General features: G+C 40.3%; 2 protein-coding genes across 2 annotated transcripts in view; one reads left to right on the forward strand and one right to left on the reverse strand.

Moving 5' to 3' along the window:
• The window catches only part of LOC119342165 (putative B3 domain-containing protein Os06g0632500), a 5,284-nt gene extending 1,074 nt beyond the window's left edge, over nucleotides 1-4,210 (forward strand). Inside the window, exons 3-11 of the mRNA XM_037614006.1 lie at nucleotides 134-202; nucleotides 417-732; nucleotides 942-1,132; nucleotides 1,999-2,169; nucleotides 2,260-2,327; nucleotides 2,949-3,020; nucleotides 3,249-3,315; nucleotides 3,394-3,438; nucleotides 4,112-4,210. Of these exons, the coding sequence (XP_037469903.1) occupies nucleotides 134-202; nucleotides 417-732; nucleotides 942-1,132; nucleotides 1,999-2,169; nucleotides 2,260-2,327; nucleotides 2,949-3,020; nucleotides 3,249-3,315; nucleotides 3,394-3,438; nucleotides 4,112-4,210 (1,098 nt within the window). The remainder of the gene's footprint in view (nucleotides 1-133; nucleotides 203-416; nucleotides 733-941; nucleotides 1,133-1,998; nucleotides 2,170-2,259; nucleotides 2,328-2,948; nucleotides 3,021-3,248; nucleotides 3,316-3,393; nucleotides 3,439-4,111) is intronic.
• Nucleotides 4,211-6,097: 1,887 nt separating this feature from the next.
• LOC119335289 lies at nucleotides 6,098-6,622 on the reverse strand. The gene has a single exon (XM_037607428.1). The coding sequence runs from the start codon at nucleotides 6,525-6,527 to the stop codon at nucleotides 6,327-6,329; it is 201 nt and encodes a 66-aa protein (XP_037463325.1). The 5' UTR covers nucleotides 6,528-6,622; the 3' UTR covers nucleotides 6,098-6,326.
• Between the last annotated feature and the right edge of the window lie 8,954 nt (nucleotides 6,623-15,576).

Consider the following 15,576-nt stretch of genomic DNA (forward strand, 5'->3'; position numbering starts at 1 on the left):
AAATCTTTTGGCTAGCAAACTTTTTCCCACCTAACAAGATGATATTTCTTAGATCCCTCATCCAGTTCTCCTGCCATAGCAATGTTTTTGAAAAAAAAACTTGTATCTCCTTATAACAATTTGTGATTGGTACGTAGGTGTGACGTCCAAGACCAGGCCTCGGTTCATCAAGTTGCTTCGACCAGATGACTGGGAGAAGATGGTGAGCAGGATAGCTAGCTGGCTAGTTTTATCTCTTTTTTTATTCAGGGAATATATTTATATCAAGAATATAGCTAGCTAGTTTAATCTGCTTCTCTCTTCAGAAATCTGCTAGTTCATCAAGTTCCTAGGCTAGTAGTACTATGTAGTATCAACTTGACATGCTCTGAACTTAAAACTGATGTGCTTCATTTTTGCTCCCAATGTTCTTCCAGACAATCCCTGATGAGTTTGTGCAGCAGCACTTGATTGGGGCTGAGAGTTGCCCAAGCAGCCAAAAAGCCTTGATCATTGGCCCTACCGGCAAGTTATGGCCAGTCGAGTTAGATCAACGTCAATCGGACGTGCTGTATGGAGAAGTTTGGGTAGAGTTTCTGACGGCGCATGATCTCTCCGAAGGGAACATCCTGCTGTTCCGGTATGAAGTTAACATGTCGTTTTCGGTTCAGGTGTTAATGCCGAATGGGTGTATGAAGGAGTACCCTTACCTAGCTGATGAGGCAGATGGACCAAGCACTATGCTCCCACAAAGTAAGGCGAAATACATACCTTCTTGCTGGATATTTTTCGATAAAACTCTTGCCGGAATTGAACTGTATTTTCATGTGGACCTCCTGCAAACATTTGTATGAATTACCTTATTACGAATGACTTTGAATAAATTTTAGTATTTGTGACCTGCATCTTGTCTTATGTGAAATGTATTTTTTTTGTGGGGTCATGTGAAATTTATTGTGCAGGTGACAAGCAGCTTGTAGCTGCAACTGTCAGCAAGAGAAGCTACAACAAGAGACAAGTGGTTTCTGCGATTCCTGCAACGTTTCCTGCAATGAAAGCTAAGAAGGTCCAGTCGCAGAGCAAACCTGCCGGTGTTGTGGGAAGGCACTCATTCACGAAGCAGATCACCAGCTATTCACTTAAAAGCTTCTTTGTGAGAACTGCATTTTCTCTCTCTCTTTATATTTCGGTTTACTGGTATGGACATAAATCTCGAAAAATTAATCTCAATGCTCTATGATGTTCCATTGTTCCTTACTCATCTGAAACTATTCATACAGATGTTTGTACTAAGTATTTCATCACATTAAACTTCTAAACCTTGAATTTCTGACCTATTTGATTACAAACAATAAACGGTGCTGTCAACTTCAATAAATATGCACTGTATGAAATTCCTGTATAATAATGTCTTCCACCAAATGGTGACACTGATCTTGCGTCAAGTCTTAAATTAACGACTTGGACCATTGCAAGACATGTCTTCTGCTCTGAAAGTCAAAAATATGTGTGTTTTTATACCGAGTTACTGTTGTTTTGCACTTGTTTATATACCTGAGTCTGTCTACAAATTACTTTCTTTTAATCCAGAATGTAACTCTTTCGGGATATAAGATGGCACTTTGATCATCAATTTCTGTGCCAATATGTTACCTTACATAAAAATAATTTAATGTTATAAAAATATAATTCATGATAATTTACTAGTTTTAATTTGATCATTTAGTTGCTAGTAGTTCTCTCTTTATAGATGCTCAAACTTAGAAATGATTTGACCACTATAATGCTAAAATGACTTACATTTGGGTCCGAGGTACTACCATGTGTGAAGGCAAAATATCTACCTACTGCGGTACTGCCACTTTACACACTTGTTTAAAAAAATTAAATCTTAGTTTACAGTGCACTATTAACTTCACAGAAACGGTATTCCCTTTATAGAACCCTTTTATTATATAGTAGTTGAATAGTTGTGAACGTTTTATCTCATAAGAGCTTCAAATTGTGGCATCAATGCAGGCTGTGAAATTGACCTTTTGCTCATCAATTGGTCTTCTAGAAGCATGTACAATCCAACTTAAAACATCCATGGAGGGGAGCGCAAGATCTTGGCCAGTAGCTTTCAACATCGCCAACACCTACGGCTTACTAACTGGGAAAGGCTGGAAAAGGTTTTGCCGAGACAACGAGGTAGAAGAAGGCGATCGTTGCACCTTCAAGGTCGTTGAGAAAATGGTCTGGCATGTTGTGATCAATTGATGTCTGATCATGCCTAACTAGTGCGAGCAAAACGTAGTCCCGGTATTTTGCCTACCAATGCCAGCGTCACTTGCCAATGACAGTTCTTGGTTAGTGATTTGCTGTGTGAAAGCTTGGTATTGGGTAGTACCAGTTCAGTAGACAAGTTAGTCTATGTTTAGGTCACTGTGACATCCGTGTTTGTTGAACCCTAGTAGATTAGTGTATGTATTTAGCTTATTACGTGCGCCAGTGGATAAGTTAGCCTATGTTTTGGTCACTGAAACACCACTGCTTGTTGAATGCTGGTAGATTATGGACCGCATCGTCGGTACATGGTATATGCAACATCACTATTTCCTGTGCAGCACTAACCGTCTGTTTATGCAAATATTAGACTGCGAAATGTATCAGCGTGTGTGGGTGATAAAAAAAATGTTCATAAGTTCTAAAAAAACACCAACGGATAATGAGAACCGTAGGTTTAAGGCTTCAGAAGAGATAAGAGAGCTAAGCACATGCTACACGAGCTTGTTGGGTAGGCACAGAACCGATTCTCAGGGCAGCTTTTTCAGCTGGTTAAAAGCAAAAGCTCAGGTGTGACTTCAGAGTGGAACCCTGCCCTCTAAATTTGCCATTAGGGAGTGGAATCATAGGCCTTTTCTGGTTAGCATGATCACATACAACTCTGAGTCTCTGACACACTTACCAATCTTACTTACCTTCTTTAGTTCCGCGGGTTACAGCTCGGGCAAAGAGATCAATGCAAATCTTGCCTGTAGACAAGCACCTGTCAATTTGCTGATAGGACTATTTCTGCGACTGTTTCAGTAAAGATTGTGCCAGTTAGGAGCTATCCAAATTAGAGGAGAATTAGGTTCTCATGTCTGGTTCAGTGAACTCTCCATAATGCCTACGCTGACAAAAATCAAGAAACATAATTTATTAGCTTCAAGGCGGTGCCTATGGTGACAGAAATCAACAAACATAATTCATTAGCTTCATGGTGCCAGCAGAATCATTCCATAACAGAAAAATGGAAAACCTTTATTAGGTGAAAAGTCCATTCCATCGTACCCGTACTATCAGAACAACCAGGTGACTACTTAATAAAAAAACTGACTTCCTTTTAGTCCTAGTAACAAGGATAACATTTACAATGGTTAATTTTTCCAGGAACCTGGTGTGCTTTCCCTGGAGGAAGGAGCTGGTACTTGCAAGGTACAGAATGGCCTTCCCAGATGGCTCCTTCACGCGCCACAGCTGTGCAGCACAGTGCAAAGATGGCTCTCCTCCGTCCAATGCTTGCCCAAAGTCATGACAATAATTCTCCACTCTTTTTGTTCCTCCAACAAAAGAAAGCAGAAAGAACGTCGCAGAGGCTATTTGAAGGAAGCCGGACAATGGGAAAAAGAAGTGTCCCTTGCCACCTTCTTGTGATCATCTATCTTTTCAGAATTCTATAAGCAGGGTGCCACCAAATGATGATTTTTTTTTGGCACAAAGTTTTGTCTGATGATCTGATCATGACCACCAAATCATGCCAATAGTTGCAGGCACATACACAGGTTATTATTTTGCAGACAAGCAGCATACATGCACAGGAAAATCTTGCAGATGTCTCATACTATGGCAGAGTTGAAGAAACTTCTAGTTCCTAGGTATATGCCCATGGAATTTCTCGCTTTTCCGGAGCGATCTCTCCACCATTTCTTGAGAATATTCAGATTCACCGGTCACGTAGAATTGTAGATTGACAGTCAAAGTCACAGGTTAACTGTTAATTGCATCTCACCGGGGAATGTAAGCGGTACGAAGGGATCCGGCCCGGGGCCGGTGATTTGGCACCACTGGTGTAAAGCAACAACCTTTTTCTGATTGTTTTGCAACACAGGGTCCAATGAATTGTCACAAATCATTGGCTCGTTCTTATCTAGGGAAAGGTACGTCTGCCATGGGAGGATTTGATACCCCTCAAGTTGATGACGGCTAGAGGGGGAATTTTTGGGCGTTTAAGGGAAAGGAAGGATGAGAGCTCAGAGACAATTTCTTGTGATCCCTCTAAGTTGGATCGATCATTTTGCCGGGAAAGATTGCATCACAGGTTCTTGGGAGACTAAATTCGATGATCCTTGTCTAATATGTCTCTCACCGCAAAGAAGAACGGGCGCGAAAAATGGCGGGCCAATTCTTGTGGTTTGGAATTTCAGTTGAAAGAAGTCAAACGAATGAAAAAGTGAAGAAATTGATGGGCAAACATCGTACAATGGGTGGTCACAATTTGGAATCAGGTTTGCCAATTTGCGCCGGCATGTAGGAGATATCATGAGCGAAAACATCGAAGTGACTATTGGCAACTTGGTTAATGATGTTATGTGGCACATTGCTAGGCGGAACATGATTACACGAATAGGGTGGAACATGGTTCTGCCCTATGAGATAGTGAGATACCACTATACATGAAATGGGGACAAGCTAACACGATAGATATGTTTATGATGGAGCTTTTGTCGGAGAAGATCGTCGTACCTCTCATGTTTATTTTAATGTTTCATTTTGTGTTTGGATCTAAAATGATGAGTGGTATATAGCTGTATAATATGTTCATTGCACTGAAAATACCATATACACGATGAAACAAAATGACACTCCATTGTGGAGGGCCAATTTCCTTATATTAATAAAAATAGAACCAAGGGTGATGTATCTAATAAATGTTTTTTCACATATGAAAGAAGAATCGAGTGGATTAGCCAGCCACCTGGTGGCTCGGTGGACACCGCCCACAAGCCACTCCACCAATGGTTGGTTCTCAAAATTTATCTTAGTTTTCCCAAGCAATATTTTGAACTTTTGATCTGTTATTTTTCTTCGTCCAAACTGTTATTTCTAATTCACCATGTTACGCATGATGAAGTATAAAGTTATGAGAAAGTTGTGTCCAACTTTAGATAGAGAAGTATATAACTCGGCTGCTACACATCCAAAACCTACCTAGCTAGTTGCACATTTCTAAACCAACATTGACACACAATTTATATAGTTTCTAGAGCTTTGCTACTATATGGCAGGCATAGTTCTATTTTGAGAAGGTTTACATTGTGGTTTTATGTCATTTCTACCTTCTTTTTTTGCCAAAAGTTTGATCAAGAATCTACATGTAGTGTCGCAGATTGTGTTAAAAAAATCTTGGACAATATAGTAATAGAGGGTTCGTTTAAATTTTAGATGCATTATTTAAAATTTGAGTAAATTGCGGTGCCATAACAACACAAACAAATAAAGTGGAAATCAGGAAGTTGCTAATCTCAGTTTCAGGGCTTATTCACATGATTTTTATCCAAATATCTGAGTGCGGGTTGTAAAACTTTCACTAGGCATGTAGCTTGCTCCTGCTCAAGTATTTTCACGGCTTCTCCACTAACCCTATTGGCTCTATCCTACCATCACAGTAACTTTATACATGTAGCTCCCTCGACGAGGTGTCAAAAACGCTCTTACATTATGGGACGGAAAGAGTACATAGCAATGTATGAGTGTCTGTTTTTACTTGAATGAGAAATAGTTATTTTGTCAATGATCCTGGAAGTTTGTTTTTCTTCATCTAACGGTCAATTATTAAGTGGTTGCACATCTTATGTATCATGAGCAACTTTAAGCTTAGAGACGCGCAACTGGGGAGTTGTTCATCAAACTCTGATGTGCAAGTGCAACTGTAGGCATATGCTTCGATCGACTCTGAAATAACTATTTTCTAGATGACTTGAAATATGGCAAATCAGAAAATTAAGTATATGGCACCTGAAAGACCAATTTCTTTTTTCGAACAACAAAGACCAATATCTCTCCATATTTTCACGTACATAAGCTCATGCCTCCCTCCAGCCTTGCTCTTATTTATGGAATACATACATATTTAAATTACACACTCTTAATCACAAAGATTAATGTAGATAATAACCAAGACTAATAGAACTAGAGAAAGAGAGCAGCAGGATAACAACTCAATGGCCGATTAACCAAGCGGACTGGCCAGCCACCTCGGGGCGCCTGAGGTACGTAGCCGGACCCGGAGATCACCGGCGGAAGCAGCAGAAGATCAAGCGAGCCTAGGTAGCCTCGACGTAGCTGGCGGAGGCGTGGAACCTGGCGATGAACTCCGTGGCCTTCCTATCGACGTCCCGCTCCCCGACGTACCACAGCCCGTCCTCGTCGCTCGGCCGCACCTTCCTCGACGACCGCCGCGGCTGCTCGTACGCCTCGTCGTAGTCCCGGCCGCTGCCGCCGAAGCACGACATGCTCCCTCCCATTCTTGCAGCCGGTCACCTGCTGCTGTGCTGGCTTCCTCCTAAACTAAGCTACCTAGGCTGCTTCTTGGAAGTTGGAACACACCGGACCGACCTGCTGCTGCTGGTGTCTTGCTTAAGTTGAGAGGGCTGCCAGCCCAGCCCTTCCCCATTTATAGGGGAGGGAGAGTCCCGCTGGACGGACAGGATTCCTCCGAACCGCACCGCACCGCGCCGCGATCCGACGGACGGCAGAGACCCGACGCGCGCGCAACGTTGCCTGCTACCTGAAGGATTCTTGAGACTGACGGTGCAGGGTGAAACTAGACACTGAGGAGGATCGATTCTTTCGTCAGGCGCGGCTCGTCCAGATTGCTATCGAGCCAGCTTTGTTGTTTTCCGAAACCTGAAGGCCTGACGTCTGAACAGAGCAGGTGATGGAGCAACGAACAATCAGCAAATGCATGGACCGGGTCGCTGGATTTGAAGTGTCGTGAATATATTATGACGATAATTGTGGCGAAATGCTGTTTTGGGTTTCTAGCCCATCGTTTTAAGGTAGAAAAATAGCCTTTAAAAATATTAAAAAATGTTTTTCTGGGATGATGATGTAATTCAGATAAGGAAGGGCACTGTTCGGATAAGGGAAACTTTTAAAGTTTATGGCGATAAGCCGGCATCTTAGGGTCACTAATACGTTTGGTCATTTCAGGTCCAGTTTTATATTGTTGTTAATTAGCGTTCGTCAGGATTTGGCCTAGCTCCATATATGCGGTGCTTGATCGATCACTGCGTCAGACGTAGCCAATCGCGCGCGCGCACGCGCAACTTGCAGGACAGCTAGCCGCTGCTTGATTTCCAAGCAGTGCCGCATGCGCTCGCGGCCGGTCACTTGCTGCCCAAAGTAGTAATTATGCCAGTAATAAGATGCATTGGAGCTCCATGACCTTTCTTTGCGGGTCTTGTGCGGTTCTACCACTTGGTTGTTGCATGGTTAATTGGTTATTGTCTTATTCTGTTGACTTCAGTGACTTGGTTGCTTTTTACTCTATGTGTCAGTGACATATGTATGCGTTCTGCCGTGTAAATTAGGGGCCCATAAATTCGGTTTGGAGTCATGGAATCAAGTGAAATAACAGTGTACAAGTTGAGGAAGCTCCAATCACACTGTTTACTCTCCAAAATATTAAGCATGGATGCCGACGGTGGATGCCAACCTAGTGCAATGGTGGACAGCAGTGAACCCGCAGAAGCAACTTAGGAAGGAGACGTGGACGGTAATTACACTAGTAGCCTGGATGTTTTTTTTTTCACGGATACGTAAAACTTGCGTATCATTTTATTAATAGAAGGAGTAGAAATAGTACAGTGAAAAATACAACAGATGTCATGAATGCAGACAAGCGTGAACATGATGCCTGGAGCAGAGAGACAAGGGATGCTCAGCCCGAACAGAAGAAACAACACAGCCGGAACCAACCAATCCAAAACCAAGAGCGGTGAACACATCATCAAGGCCATCACCGGTGACACCGCAAGCAAGCAAGATAGCGCCTTCAAGAAGAAAGACAATGCCAAGACGCCGTCGCCATCCGGTTTGGATGTTGTGAAAGCATAGAAACAATATCATCTTCAAGGAAGCTTCACCATCGGCGGAAGTCGTGCTTAGGAGGATCGAGTTAGAGAGACAAGATTGGAGGGCGACTGGATTGCTTTGAGAGCAAGGATCGTTACCATGTACAGTAGATAGGTTGGAGAGTGGCAAGTAATCCACATGTGAATCAACGACTTTGAGAGCCGTGGCTAAGTTGTAACAAACACTAGGCCTTTCTTGGTTTTTCTATCTGTGATCTCGATACGCCAATATTGGTGTATCCTTGAAAAGATAATACTATGCAATACTTAGGGTGGGTAAAAGAGGATAACTTATCCGATGCACCAGACATCGGCTCACATATTTAGAAACTTCAGAACTTCTACAAAAAAAAAAGAGTGCATAGACACAACAAGTATGCAACTAATAAAAAAGTCAGATCCAAATTCAAAACATATAACTTGAAAAAAAACCCGACAAAAGTGCAATGAGCCGAATTCATAGCCCAGTTAAATTTAGCTATTAAATATTAACCGAGAAAATTGACATTTTTGTTTCTCAAGTTGTATTCACAGCCGATGTTAGTTATGTACTCCTCCGGTCACAAATATACGATGTTCTAACTTTTTTCCGAATCAAATGTATAGATATGTTTTGTGTTTGTTCACTCATTTCAGCCCGTATATAGTCCATATTGAAATATCCGAAACATCTTATATTTGTGAACGGAGGGAGTAGTATATTGTATCTACATGCCGATTCCCCCTCCTAATTTTGACAACTTCTAGAAAGGACAACGAGGTTGGGTCACCAGATACACCACAAGCTCTAGTGCACTGGATATGTTCTAGCCAAAAGAGACTCTCATTGTTATTGAGTTTTCTATCATGTCAAGTGTACACATCATAGAACTAGCTAGTTGTGTTCCTGGCAAAAAAAAAAAAAAAGAAGAAGAAGAAGAAGAAGAACTAGCTAGTTGTGTCCAGAAGTAAAGTGGTGAGTACAGAACAGTCTTTCTCATTCCCGTATTCATCGGTGCCTAACAAGTACTATCCCACTTTTTACTTGCATTCCGGCACATGTATCCATAGGGAACTATCTAAGTCAATGAAAGTAAACATAAGAATAGAAGATTACTAACTAGCAATGGAGGACCGGTCAAAAAGGAGGGTTAATTTTGCACTTTAGGACCCCCAAAAGCACCCACTAATGTAATCGCAAAGTGCAAGTAGCATGCATGCATGCCTACAACTTTCACTGCCTTTCCAGAAAGAATTGCACCGTTTGGCCCGTTCTAGAGGTGCAAAAACGGACCAAGCATGCAATGCCCTCTCTTTCTCTCTACTAGTTTAGTGGCATCACATCCGTGCATGTAATGTGCTTGCAGGCTGTAACCACAAAGCTTATAGTAAGAAGCTTTGAAGCTTTTAGGAAGAATCCTACGATTGACGATCACTTGATCAGAGGTCTATGCTTGTTCGGCGAGAGCTACGCCTGATATAGTTGATATATATATTTATGTCTAGCTCGATTGCTTTTAGATATCTTTGAGCTAGTAGTAGAGTTGAACCAATTGTGTCTTTGTGTTGATCTCTCCAGCTGTCGCTAGGAAAAGAGATTGCTCGCAGAGAAGAACATCTCACGCATGCTGCATGCATATATGGCATTTCCAGGTACTCCCTCCGTCCGAAAATACTTCTAGATACATCTCTTTTTATTCATTTTGATGACAAGTATTTTCGGACGGAGGGAGTAATGAGATACATAAAGGAGATGAGATATATCCCCTATCAGTAAGGGTTTTTGCATGGGCATGCAGGTCTTCATCTCTTTGTTGGCTGTTTTCAGATACTGCCTCCTAGAACCTAATCACTTTGACCAACTTTAGCGTTTTTCTTTCCTTCTACATATCTCTGTCGTGGTGGAGTTAGTTACGTACTCCCTCTGTCCGGAAATACTTGTCATCAAAATGGATAAAAGGTGATGTATCTAGATGTATTTATATTTTTGGACGGAGGGAGTATATGTATCGGTGTGACCAATTATGGGGCAAACGTGAGGAGATTAACATGTTCCTAAAGCTCTAGTTAGCTTCTCACGTAAGCTAGTTAGGACATGGGAGGGCAAGGTGCCTAAAAGAAGACAGGAGGGCAAGTTCAAATTTTAACGAACAAAGCTTTTAGGCCAGCTCCACTATACGTGTACTTTGTTTGGGAATTGGGAGGATATGAAACTATAACATTTTCCTTTTGCAAAGGCAGGGTATGGCTAGGATCTTGGTCCAAAATTCTAATCAAATCCTCATGGTACAGGCAAGCAACAACGCGGTTTTCATTTTGATGTTGGGCGACCAGCATCATGTATTTATCAGGCATGTCAAGCCCGATGATTCTGTGGGAAGGGAGGGATTTCAAATTCCTATTCCCTTCCTTTTTACGCACAATTGGTAATTGAATACAAATGGGATTGTAAAAAAATTGGGTCACACAGAGATCAGATGGTACATGGTAGAGAAAAGTTATAGAATACATTGTTTTTTTATAACACTATATAGCATCCTGCAAAATATATACACGCCTGCTATATTCATTTTCGAAAAAGTCGCATGTCTGTTGTGAATGCTAATATTCTGTGTTGTAGGAAAAAACAAATTGTGTAGCTTTTAGGCAGAATTTTTTCCGCAGGCGTTTAGGCATAATTTCAGAGACCCCAGCTGGCATCTCCCGCTCTTATTTTTTTTTTCTGTACAAGAACAGATGTTTTTTTAGTATTATATACTTAATCATGTTATGTGTACGGACACTTTATGTCAACAAAATTTAAGCAAGCAACATAATTGGCCAAACAACGCCCGTGTTGCTTGATTTATACCTAAACGTTTCCTTTTGATAAAAGGGCTCCTTTGGATTTCTTTCAACATTCAATAGTAACCACGATAGCAAGTGAATTTTGTGACAGTGAATACTCTAGGACACTGATTTATTAATTCTTCCTTATCAAATCAGGAAAAGATGGAGAGAGTATGAACATTGCAAAATCAGTTTTATATTACAAACAAAGCAACACCTACATATTTTGTAGTTTCTTATAATATAATAAAGACATACCTGGGACAAAAAGGGTTTAGGTAATGAGAATATTTTAGGCTCCATTGAGTTACCCTCTACTTTCATGGCACAAAAGATGCTCCGATTGCCCTCTTAGAGCATAAAATACGCTTCCCTTTGGCTCTCTTTATCCCCTTTGTTTATTGATATTTATCTCAAGCACATTGGTCCATGGATATAATTGGCTCTTAAGCCACAAGGAGATATACATGGGCCAAGATATTTCTGACGAGGCTAATTTGAGCTTTTGGCAATTTTTGGTGTCTCACCACGTGCATTCTGGAGGAGTCCTCCTATATGACGCCTTTAGCGTCGTATAGTTGGAGTCTACACAAAGGAAAGATATGGGCCGAAGTGCCGAACGGCCTAGTTAGTCACGCAGTTTCCTGAGCGAGCGAAACGCGCTGTATCCCGGAAAATCCTATTCGCCGCTCGCTGCGGCGAACTGTCAAGCAATTGCACAGAGCAGCGCAGCGAGCGACAGACATGGGCCGGCCCACTTGTACATAGTGCGTCCAACCGTTTTGGGAACCCTCTAGAAGGTTCCCTGAATCGAGTTTTTTCCTGTATCATTTTTCTGGTTTTTTTGGCTTTATATTATTTTTTATTTCGTTTTTTTCTTTATGTTTTTTTTAAATTCACAACTTTACAAAATTTGTTTGCAAATTTAAGAAAAATGTTCGTTTTTTCAATTTTTGTTTGTGAGTTCAAATAAATGTTCCTATTTCAAAATTTTCCATCTTTTCAATTTTTTTTGCACTCGAAAAATGTTTAGGAATTTCAAAAAGTGTCTAGCTTTCCAAATTTGTTCACAAATGTATAAAATGTTCATGTTTCAAATTTTGTTCACAAATCGAAAAAATGGTCGTAAATTCCATACATTTTGTTTGGGAGTTTGAAAAAATGTTCCCTTTCCAAAATTTGTTCGCAAATTTAAAAAATGTTCATATTTGCAAGTTTTGTTCGGAGTTCCGAAAAGTGTTTCATTTCCAAAATTGTTTGCAAATTTAAAAACATGTACGTTGTTTCAAATTTTGTTCTGGAGTTTCCAAAAATGTTCACGTGCAAAAGTTGTTTGTGTATCCAAATTTTGTTTTGAAATTTGAAAAATTGTTCCTGTTCAGCTTTTGGGTAGTTTAGAAAATGTTTCGGTTCTAAAAAATATGTCCGTGTCTCCAAAATCGTTTGTCTGTTGAAAAATGTTTGTGTTTTCTCAAAATTTGTAAAAAAAACTAATGATGTTCGCGTTTGATAAAACATTTCACGTTTTGTTTTTGAAAAAAAAGTTTGTTTTCGAATGTTCAAAAATTGTTCAGAAATTAAAAAAGTTCCCATTTTCAAAAAAAATCAGGGTTGAAGTTTTTAAAAATTGTCCAGAAATTTAGAAATGTTCCAGTTTACAAATTTTGTTCACAATTTGTAAATTGTTTGCACTTTTCTAAATATTCTCCATTTTGTTCAAGTTATTTAGACAATGTTCGGGTTTTCAAAAAAAAATTGCCTTTGAAAAAAGCATTATCAGGGGATCTTCGGTTCGATCCCTTATTGGGACTTTAACTTTTGCGAATCTTTTACACTTTTGCCGCTGTCGACAGTTTCTTTTTTTTAGTTGCGCTGCTAATCTAACACCACACCTGGTCTAGCGCAGTGGCTTTCACAACACGCTCATTACCTTCACCTCACGGATGGAAAATGGGCCAGCCCAGGTGAGGCCCCCCTGTGCGGCACCTTGACTCTTTGACACAAAAAGCGTCACATAGGAGCTCCCCTGTATCGCCAGTTTGCGTGGAGGCTTCAGTTTTACTGATTTATTTCTCGGTTTGCTTGACTGTCCATGCTGTTTTTTAGGAAAAAGTTCATTGTGTATTTTAAATGTTTGATGTGTACTTAAATATGTTCATCTTCTATTTTTAAAATGTTCAGTTTGTGTTTAAAAATGTTCATTGAGTATTTTAAAAAATGGTTAGAGTATGTAAAAAATGTTAAGTGTATACTAAATCAGTGTGTGTTTTAAAAATGTTGACCGTATATAAAAAAAAGTTCATTGTACATTTCAAAAGATCTCTATATATTACAAAATGTTTAGCATATATTGAAAAATTTCACCATGTTATTGAAAAATTACCATATATTGAAAAATTTCACCATGTTATTGAAACATTACCATATATTACAAAATGTTAAGTGTATATGAAAGGAGGATTAAAAATTAGATTGAAATGGTAAAAAGAGAGAGAAAAATAAAAGAAGGTAAAAAAGAAAAAAAATAAAGAAACGCGGAAATAACAAAAAGAAGCAAAATGTAAACTGGAAGAAAACCAGAACAAAATAACCAAAACCTAAAAACGAGAAAATGGCAAAATAAAAAGAACTAAAAAGAAAATAGAAAAAACAATAAATAAAACCAAACATTAAACCTCAACAGAAAAACCCAGAAAGCGAAACAAACTTTTTTCCAGCACAATCTACTAGGTTTATTGCTTAAAAGTCATCGGAGTACCGGGAGTGTCATGGGGCAGACCAAGCTATGTGTGTCTCCCCTTATGTAAAGTAGATGCAAACCTAGCTAGATTGTGGGCTTCATAATTTGAGCCTCTTTTTTCATGGACAATAAGGTGAAAGAAGGTCTAGAAGCATGAATATCCTTGATAACCACCTTATATTTACCATCTTATAAAGTGGGATGTCATTGACCACCTTGTAAAGTGGTGTTGCCCATGCAGGTCCCTCCATGTAGTCAAAGTGTTTTGATGGCATCACCGGCTAGATCGGCACCAACACAGGTTCTGCGCTGGAACTCCCTCATTTCGGCTCGACCGAACCATAGGTGGAGATTCAAGCCCCAATCCCCGCAGAGACATCAAGCTCGATGACTCAAACTATGTTGTATCCCCTCCCTCGTGACGTTAGGTCTAGTCGAGGAATAGTAGATGACTTCCACCCGAGAATCGATTCTATATCGGGCACGGGACGGAAACCACACTTCACCGGACCAAGCGTAAAGCTCGGATCCGATGATATAGTATGTCAACCGGCCGGGCAAGCCGGTCCACGTAAAAAGGACTAGGGTCGATGTTAGATCGACCCTAGGATACACTGGTATGCGTGGGTGCTATACACACGGTTTTTAACCCCTTTCTGCGACGACATTTGGAATCGTCGCCAAGTGAGTGTGGGCGATAGGGGGTCCTTCCCACATGACCCAGAAACCGTCGGGGATATGGAGCAATGATCCAGAGGCCTTGCAAAATGTAATCATGTGCGATGCAGCACACACTAAATTCTTTTGCACGTGTGGCATCGGTGATTAAACGTTTCTAATAACGCAGTGAAACCAAATGGTGTGTCGTAATGAACCGTTTGAGAAACAGTATGTAAGGCACACGGGCTAACATATGAACTTTGTGCGATATGTGCCCCATCACACATGAGTTTTCTGCGGTACCTGTCTGCCATGCAAGACTCCATCGCACACGTTTCCCCATTTTACCATCTGCGATAATGTTCTATCACAAACAAGTGTTGTAGACCGTTTGTGATTTATTGTGTATCATCGACGGTTGCGGCAAGAGTGACATGTGCTTTTCGTTTGGGATCCCACACGTTTCCTGAAAAAATTATGACCGAGATTGCATTTTACATTGGGCACGATTTACTTCGAGTTCTCGTGTGTGATAACTTGACGCACACATAGTAGCGCTGCAAATCATTTGCGATCTGTTGTGTATCACCGACGGTTCTGCTACAATTGACGTATGCTTTCCGATGTGGATCACACACACTCATTTAGTTGAACCGTGTGCGGAGCAATTGACAGGTTAAAACAAAAATATCCCATTTTGAATCGGCATGCAAAAAGCAAATTTGCCACAATATTCAATTGAACAAATAAACAAAAATATCCCATTTTGAATCGGCATGCAAAAAGCAAATTCACCACAATATTTAATTGAACAAATAAACAAAAATATCCCATTTTGAATTGGCACGCAAAAAGAAAATTCACCACAATATTCAATTGAACAAATAGTGTCCACAAGAAGAACATTCATCAAATTTCGCAACAATTGCTATTGAACATATGGTAGCTAAATCCCAATGATTTGTCCACACATATATGCATTACATAATTAATCATAGTGTACGAAATACGAAGACCTCATCAGACGAAAAACAATGGATCCATGCGTATATGTTTAGCAGCTAACTCTTACTCAATGTTTCAGGAGAAGGTGTGCTGAAATCTTCATTATCACCAGTGGGATTGATGTAGTGATTCAGGAAGAAGTCGCTGATAAATCTCCAAGCCATCAGCAATTCACCAGCCGGGAGCGGTTCAGGGGTCCTTGGTTCTAAGATGAGTTGCAGTATT

This window comes from Triticum dicoccoides, chromosome 7B, assembly GCF_002162155.2.
Source record: "Triticum dicoccoides isolate Atlit2015 ecotype Zavitan chromosome 7B, WEW_v2.0, whole genome shotgun sequence".
NCBI classification, from domain to species: Eukaryota; Viridiplantae; Streptophyta; class Magnoliopsida; order Poales; family Poaceae; genus Triticum; species Triticum dicoccoides.

Excerpts from the sequence above, each read along its gene's own strand:
- LOC119335289 (XM_037607428.1), bottom strand. The coding sequence starts at position 6,527 with ATGGGAGGGAGCATGTCGTGCTTCGGCGGCAGCGGCCGGGACTACGAC.